The sequence below is a fragment of the Rhincodon typus genome, unplaced genomic scaffold, assembly GCF_021869965.1.
Source record: "Rhincodon typus isolate 14 unplaced genomic scaffold, sRhiTyp1.1 hic_rhity00004642, whole genome shotgun sequence".
NCBI lineage: Eukaryota > Metazoa > Chordata > Chondrichthyes > Orectolobiformes > Rhincodontidae > Rhincodon > Rhincodon typus.
The window spans coordinates 2,478-11,536 of record NW_025970280.1 but is presented as its reverse complement, the minus strand read 5'-3'; the positions used below and the strand labels follow the sequence as shown (position 1 = coordinate 11,536).

At 41.9% G+C, this 9,059-nt stretch overlaps 1 protein-coding gene across 1 annotated transcript; it reads right to left on the bottom strand.

Annotated features, from left to right (window-relative positions):
* Positions 1-6,348: 6,348 nt before the first annotated feature.
* Positions 6,349-8,744, bottom strand: LOC109922604 (megakaryocyte-associated tyrosine-protein kinase; the record flags this gene model as incomplete). Its single annotated transcript, XM_048593932.1, has 3 exons — positions 6,349-6,568; positions 7,868-7,983; positions 8,631-8,744. Coding segments are annotated over 3 exons (450 nt in total), but the record flags the coding sequence as incomplete, so codon positions are not given.
* Between the last annotated feature and the right edge of the window lie 315 nt (positions 8,745-9,059).

The window sequence follows — 9,059 nt, the reverse complement described above, 5'->3', positions numbered from 1 at the left end:
ATGTGCACTGCTTGGGCACACACCTGAAATTGACCATAAAACTGTACCCTAGCCATAACCAGGGCTCCCAGAAAGTAGGAGAGAAAATCCTTTGGACCAAAGAACAACCAAAAATCCAGCTTCCAGACTAATTTTAAACTCAGACAACATTGGTATTTGTTTAGAACCAAGGCCATTCATCTACCATGTCTGTGTTAGCTTTCTGCAACAGCCATTCATCTTGTCCCACCCCTCTGCCCTTTCCCATATCCCTGCAACTCTACTTTTCTCTTCAAGTGTTTATCAAATTCCTTTTGAATGCAACAATTATATTTGCCTCCACCACAGTCTCAGGCAGTGCATTCCAGATCCTGACCACTTTGCTATATACAAAGGCTTGTCCTCACGCTGTCTTTGGTTTTTCTGCCATTCACGGTATATCAATATCCCTGTTTCTTGAACCACTCACTAATGGGAATGGTTGATCTCTTTCCGCTCTGTCTGATCTACTCTAGATTTTGACACTTCTGTCATATCTCCTATTAACCTTCCCTTTTCCACCCAGAACAATCCCAGCTCTCTCACCGTATCCCTATAACTGAAATTCCTCATACCTGAAACCATCCTTGTAAATATTCCTTGCACCTCTTCTAAGGCCTACAAATCCTTCCTAATGAGCACTGCCCAGCACTGCCCAGAATGGAACACAGTATTCTAGTTGAGGCTGAACCAATGTTTTATAATGCTTCTTGATAAGTTCCTTGCTATTGGACTGTATGCCTCTATTTTTAACAAAATAATGTTTATAACGTTTAAGAGTCTGTGATATCTATATGTAGACTTCACAAACATAGAGGTAAGTAACTTTTAATATTCCTACCATGCAATAACTTTTCCATTCCATTACATCAGCTGTAAAAATTTCCTTTATCACATCCCAGAGCACCCGGATAATAATATCTGTCTCCCGTCAGTTCAAGATAAATCTCTAGGCTATTTTTGAACTTCCTGTGTGTTACTTTGTTTAACAATGCTGTAGAAACACTTCCCATTTCTATACACCCCAAGACCAGTAAAGTTTCCATTACACTCTCAGTGACAAAAGCAGGGTTGCCACATTTAAGGATGAGGAATTGATATTTTTCTAATTAAAAATAATTAAACAATACTTATTTCAATGTTTGGTGAAGTGAAGATTGTAAATAAGGGAGGAAATATGGCCTTCTTGGAGTTGCTGATAAAATGTGTTTGCAAACCCAACAATTTTAAATTGTAGCAACAACTTAATAGAAAAGCTGTAAATATTGAATGTTTTTCCCTTTTTTTTTCTCTCTGTGCACTGTACAATTGGTTTGAATCTGTTTGCTCTCTGCTTCATGTATTTAAACAATAAGTGTGGCTTAAATTTGATTTTAGGTGACAGCATATTGAATGCTTCATTGAATCAGCTGCCCCAGTAAACATTTTCATGATTTTCATTTTGTTGCTGTTGTCCAATCTCAATATTACTCTGTCTGTAAATTATCTGGGCAACACCTTATAGAATTGCAACAATTCAACACATTCTGAATTCAGTTTTACCAAAACGTGGGTTTTTCCAAACACTTGGATCCACAAGGCTCAGCTCCTCTCTCATGTCAGGTTTATTTCACCTTCGAGAGCTCTTAATACTCTGTTAAGTCCCATTCTGTTCAAAATGTGAACATTAATCTCATATTTGAGGAGGATTTTCAACCATTTCTCTCATTCCCAGAAACAGTACAAGGTAAAGGCCATTTTCCGGTACATGATCCTTCTTTAATCTCTAGCCTTCAATCACTCTCTTCACTACACCACTTTCTGTTCGTCTCTCTTATAGACATTACCATGCTGTTTGCCTCTATGAAGTTTCCTGAATTGTTTGTCTAAAGCTCAAACTATATTGTATGATTCTTTCTCCACCCTGCACACAGTGTTGAAATCAAGACTCACTACTCAGAGATAGTAAGAACTGCCAATGCTGGAGTCTGAGATAACACAGAGTGGAGCCGGAGGAACACAGCAGGCCAGGCAGCATCAGAGAAGCGGGAGAGTTGACATTTCGAGTCGGGATCCTTCTTCAGAAATGGGGGAGGGGGAAGGGAGCTCCAAAATAAATAGAGAGACGAGGGGTGGGGCTGGGGAAGGTAGGTGGGATGGTGATAGGTGAGTGCAGGTAGGCAGTGGTGGGGATTGGTCAGTGAGGTGGGACGAGCGGATAGGTGGAAGAGAAGATGGACAGGTTGTGTCAGGTCAAGGAGGCATGGATGAGAGGGAGGGTGGTCATGGGATAAGGCTGGGGGTGGGGAGATTTTGAAACTGATAAAGTCCACATTGAGACCGTTGGGTTGTAGGTTCCCAAGGTGGAATATGAGGTGCTGCTCCTCCAGTTTGCAGGTGGTGTCATTGTGACACTGGAGGAGGCCCAGGATGGACACGTCACCCAGTGAGTGGGAGGGGGAGTTGAAGTGGTTCGTGACTGGAAGGTGTTGTCGTTTGTCGCGAACAAAGCACAGGTGCTCTACAATGAAGCAACACAAAAGGTAGGCTAGAGAATACCATCCCTAAATTTGGAAACCCTAGTTTAGACACAGATCATTACTGTGTAAAAAAAATCCCAGGGTTTTGAGGCAGTTTACAAAAGTAACTTACTGAAGTACAACAATTATAAACTTGGAATCAGATTAGTTATTAAATGATAATTCTTATACCAAACTTATTGTACCTTTGATATGCTCTGGGTACAGATGGTTGAGAGGTGATATAATGTGAAACTGTATTTTGATTCTTAATTGACCAATGTGTAAATGGGGCCAAGTAGGTAAAAACCAGACATCAGCAGGAATCTAGCAGAGTGCTTACTGTGGTCACTAGAAAGTAGAAGACCTTGCAGGCACCTGGGTTTGGTACAGTGGGAACATCAGGGTCCAATAACCAGGAACTATGGCCCTAGGGCCCCCACTGTGTGCTCAGGTAGGGGGCCAGGGTCTGAGGGCAGGGCTAGGGGTCTGAGCTGGAAGCAGTACCAAAGCCAATAGTTTCTGTCCGAGGCCGACACGCAGCTAGGGAGAAGACAAGATTACTGGGTGTTAAAGGCCACTATTTGGCCAGACAATAGCATTGGGATATTTTTGAGCAGGTAGGAATATTACGGTGATTTTGAAAGATTGACCTGGCTTTGTAGGAGGTTAAATTACATCTTTTGTAACTGGACCATTCAAATAACAGCAATTGTAATTGGGTTCAATTGTTCTTCATAGTGCATGTTGTGCAGAAAGAGTATAAGAAGGGATTCCCCGAGACAGAGATAGCATGTTATATTGACTGATGAGAGTATGCGGGCACAGTGACATACCATTGTGGAGATCATGGTTACACACAGGGTGTAATGGCAAGACTGTTGTGCTTTCATACCATTGCTTGGAACTTAGCATGTATCAAGTCTTCCTTTTCTCAATTCTTTCACACCATGTAGGCATTGCTGGCTGAGCCAGCAATTGTTGCCAATGCTTAATTGCCTCTGAGAAAGTCAGTGGTAAGTCAGCTTCTTGAATCACTTATAGCGCTGTTAGGAAGGGAGTTCTAGGTTTTTGGCCCAGCAACAGTGAAGGAATAGCAACATAATTTCAAGTCAGGATGGCATGTGACTTAGAAGTGAACGTGCAGGTGGTGGTGCTCCCATGCAAGTGCTCTCCTTGTCCTTCTAGCTGGTAGAAGTCATGGGTTTGGAAAGAGCTGTCAAAAAGGAAGACTTGATGCGTTGCTGCAGTGCATCCTGTTGATGGCACCCACTGCTTCAGTGGTGGAGGGGATGAATGTTTAAGGTGGTGTATGGGGTCGACATCAGTTTGCTGCTTTCTCCTGGATGGTGCTTAGCTTATTAAGAGTTGTTGGAGCTGTACTCATCACTGGAGAGTATTCCATCACATTCCTGACTTGTGCCAGTGCATATATGGAATGAGCTGCCAGAAGAGGTGGTGGAGATGGGTACAATTACAGCATTTAAAAGGTAACCTGGATGGGTATATGAATAGGAAGGGTTTAGAGGGGAATGGGCTATATGCTGGCAGATGGGACTAGGTCAGATTTGGAGATTTGGACGTCTGGTCAGAGTGGACGAGTTGGACCGAAGAGTCTGTTTCCATGCTGTGTGATGCTATAACTCTATGACTATTACTCTGAGCAGCTTTCTTTAAATACGGTTAGTCCAGTTCAGTTTCTGGTCAATGGTGACCTGCAGGGCATTGACAGTGGGCTACTCCTGTCCTCACAAACATCATTCCCTCACACATCCACCAACTGACAAAATGAACAAACCATGGCAAAAGTGGTCCTCACTAAACAGATTTAGGACTGGACAGGGCCTTGTGTAGCCAACCTCCACCACTAGGCTTATCTTACAACTTTTGACTCACAGGATGTTCGAGTCTATGGCTACACTAGTATTTATTGCCCATCCCTAACTGCCCAGAGGGCAGTTAAGAGCCAATCACATTGCTGTGGGTCTGGAGTTACATGTAGGTCAGACCAGGTAAGGACGACAGATTTCTTTCCCTAAAGGATATTAATAAATAAGATGGGATTTTTTTCCAACAATCAACAATGGTTACGTGGTTATCGTTACACCCTTAATTCCAGAATTCAAATTTCACTGTCTGCCATGATGGGATTTGAACCCAGGTCACCAGAACATGAGCTGAGTTTCTGGATTAATACTCTAGTGATAATACCAGTAGGCCATTGCCTCCCCCTTAATACAAACCCCGAAACATTTGTGAAGGGACACAAGCAGTGTTATATAATCCTGAGGAATTCATAATAAGTGGTAGAAAAATCAGCTTAAACTTAGCAAATGAGGAGGCCATATTTGTTTTCACAGATGTGCATTTGCTAAATAAACAGACAAAATTGATGGATGGTAATTGGCTGGAATAGATTTATCCTGCTTTTCATGGAAAGGACATACCTAGGCAGTTGTCCACATTATTGGGTAGGTTCTATTGTTGTAGCTGTCCAGGAACAACTTGGCTAGAGGCTCAGTTTGTTCTAAACCACAAGTCCTAAGTACTATGGACAGTCCGCAGGTTCTGGATGAATTCCATTCCTGAGTCCGTTTCAAAATTGATTTGTACCCAACTCGGAACATGATGAAGAACAATATAAAGCAGTTGTTTGTAAGTCCAAGAAATGTTCACTGTTGGATATTTAAAATTGAACCCCTATATGGGACAAGGTTCATAAGAACAAGTGTTAGTAATGTTTGTAAATCGGGAACGCCTGTATTGCTGGAGCCTTTGCAGTATCCGGTGCCCTCAACCATTTCTTGATATCATGTGGAATGAATCAAATTGGCTGAAGACTTGACATCTGACACTGAGGCACTCTGAAGAAGACTGAGACCAGATAATCCACTTTGCCACTTGTGGCATAACATTGTTGCAAATGCCCTAACCTTGTCTTATACACTGATGTGCTGGACTCCATCATTCAGGATGGGAGATATCTGTGGAGCTTCTCCTCTAGATAGTTGCTTAGTTGACCAATATCATTCAAGACTGGTTATGGCAGGAGTGCAAACGGAAGTCTGACAGGCTGGTTGTGTGAAACAAGAATAATCGTGTCACTCCTCCATTTGAAGGAGCTCAACATTTTGGGAAAAGGAATAAAGGGTTAATTGGTTCTGATACTCAAACTGCAGCATCACGAGGAAGAAGGAGGAAATCAGAACACTCCTCGGTGACAACGGTCTTCTCCTTCTCCATCACGGCAACTTCAGTAGACATTTCATGAAATATTCCAAGGAAATCCACCCCTTAAATATTTCCAGTCCAAGAGTTTCACAAGCTAAAATCTGTTGATGTTTGTTGAAAAAATATTGTTGGGCGTTTCCCTGTAGTTCTGGTGATTTGGAAGGCTGGCACTGATGTCTGTTGATTACACAAGTCCTAGATTTAATGTCTAGTGTTAACCAGCTAGTCTCAACTGGGTTGGAATAAAGGTTATCACAGCTCATCCCATCATCTCAGGATTAGACTGGGGAAGTCAACCTGTGATCCTATTCCTCATTGTCAAACATAGGTCCCAGTTGGAAAATTCACACTTGAGGTGATGGCAGGATGAGCCTGGACTGTAATGATTTCCCTTACTGGTTAGCCTGCAAAGATTCTCTGCTCAGACTAGTCTAATTTATGAAGCAGGTCTATTGGGAAAAGTCCTGGAGGGTACTTGTGGAATTGTGTCCGTCACATGTCAGAATGATTTTTGCACCCATTGATCTCAGTCAGCCTGCCTTTTATGACCATACAGCATGCAGTACAGAAGGTTGGGACAAACAGATATTGGGTTACTGACCTCAATAAGTTCAATAAGGTTGAAAAAATAGTTTTCTTCATCGATCGTTAGTTTGTTGTCTTTGTAAATGACACGATAGTGACTGACTTCCTCTTTTGAGCTGACACACAGCACATAGTCACCAGGATGTCGAATGGATTCTCGTACCAGGAACAGACCATCTTCATTGGGCTGGAGCACCCTCACTGCATCTTCTCCACTGATCTTCCCGTGGAACCATCTCACCAAGAGTGAAGTAAGAACAAATATTAGCAAGATACTCAAGGTATTCCCATGGCATTTCCTCTCCTCAGGCAACAGATTTAACTCTCTCTCCCTGCCTGAAGCCTGTAAAGGAAATAATGTTTCAAAACCCCGAATCTTCCCAACCTCGTACCCATGCATATATTTTTTATTGGGCTTTATTTTGCTCACTTCTCCTGAAGCCATAGGCTCAGGAATGTTCCATCAGGTTGATGGCTTGGAACAACCTCACTCAAATGTCCATGTTTGTGTTTAAGCCCAAACTCTGATAACCATGGGGGCCTTTGACAGGAGAAGGCCTTGAGGTCAAAGTTGACTTTGTGATAATGGCAAAATGGGAGATAATACATTTGCAAATTACTTTAATCACTTTCAATTCTTAATTACATTCATTTATTTCAATTATCTCAAAGTCAAGACCTACCCCACTGACAATTTAGCAGGAACTGATGTATTTCTTCTGTCATCATGGATCACTGATGCTGATGGTACTGTCTAAAGCCATTAGGGCCTGATTTTAACAAAGCAAGAGTGGATAGGTTCTGAAGTAAAATCTTGCCCATGAACTTGTCTGAGATTATTGATCTCAGTCTGGGGACCAAGCCTAGGACATTTCTGGTCTGCAGGCCTCAGAACCGCATCGATGTCAACTGAGATTCTTTCCTCTAATTTCAAGGTAACATTATGTGGGTCATTGCTCTCAATGCTACCTGGTGTGAATAAACCAGAAGAAGGATATTTTCAGGTGGTGAAACTCCAGGAATAAACCTCCTCTTAACCCTTAGTCATGCCAGATATCTACCAAAAATTATTTTGGTCTGGGCTTAAATAAGGTATATCCAAACAGGGAGAGCACATGCGTTCAATATTGGGAAACTATTTTAATTTCCAATGTGTATCAGTGGGGTCTGGGAGATAGTAGAGTTGTCTAATGAGCCAGTTCAATTTAATTAAAGTGAAACTTGATCATTGTTTGAGGTAAGGCCTCATTTACATGCGTTCCATCAATGTTATTTATGGTTGCCAGCCCAGCTCAGTTGTAGCAGTCATGCCTCTGAGTCAGAAATCACATGTTTGATTCCCAATACAAAACCTGACCTAATAACCTAAACTGACATTTCCGTATTGACACTGGTGGAGATATAATCTTTTGGATGAGATGAAAACCTGAGGCACTGTTCGCCATTCCGCGGTACTAATGGAAGAATAACAGCAAGAGAGTTTCTGTCGGCCAAATCCCTCCAAATGCATTTTAACAATTGGAAAAGGTACTTACGGCATCAGACTGAGGTTAGGATCAACTCGAATGGCCTCACGCTCACGTAGGTAATTTCTGGATATCAGACCTTCCTCTTCTGTCTTATTATTTTTTGCTCTATACCAACCTTTGTTCTGTTTACAATAGAAAAAGATATATAATAATGTAAATATTATTATCCTTCCTTCCCTTCCATTCTATCGCATCTTTCCCTCTCACCCATCCCTCAAGCTCCTCCTCAACTTTTCACTCATTCCTCCGAAGCTCCAAATTCTTCAATTCCACTCAGTTTTCTCCTCTCTGCATGCCCCTATGCTTGCCATATGGAAATGAACTTAGCATAGCAAACAGGATCTGTGCAGTGGAGAGTTGATTAGAATGTGTGTATGGGATGAGTTAGTCAGGATGTGTGAATAAAGGTGTTATATCAGCATTTTTCCAATCCACTGGAACCTTTCCTTGATCCAGGGAATTTTGGAATATTATATGCAGGATGCATGCAGGGGAAGAGTTGTTCGGGATATTTGAAATACGTTCTGTGTGAAGAAGGGGTAGGGGAGACAGAGAACTTGTAAACCATTGATGAACGAGCAGTATACTTAAAGATACTTAAAGAATGATTTTCTTCAAAAGGACAAAATGTGAAACTGATAGATCCATTCATATGATTCCCCAGATGGTAAAGTGGCAAGTCAACTCTTCACATCCTAAGAAGCATCCTCCCAAATAGGAAACAAGATATAAGGAGGTAATACAAGAACTCTAGAAACTACATACTCACGTTGACAGCCTTAATAATTGTCAGGATATCTCCCTTGTGAAATGATAGCTCATCTTCCTTTGTGGATTTGTGGTCACCCTTAGCCATACATTGTGTTCCAGGTTCCCAGCCTTTCTGCAGAAACAAAATGACAAAGCAATTTTAGCAAGAGAATTGATCATTTTAATTAAAGGAAAAGTGAGCAAGAGTAGTTGCTTATTCTGCAAAGCCTAGAGAGCAAGTGGCCTCCCACTGGATCACTGATCAGAGGGCGGCACTTTCCACGGAAAGATTCACTGTCATGTACAGTGCAATCAGGCTTTGACAATTTAGTAGTTGGCTGATACCAGCCAGAAGTGGGTACTCACATTGGCAGGATATGACCAGTGGCATCCGACAAGGATCTCTGTTAGGGGCTCAACTAGTCACACTGCTTATTAACGACTTGGA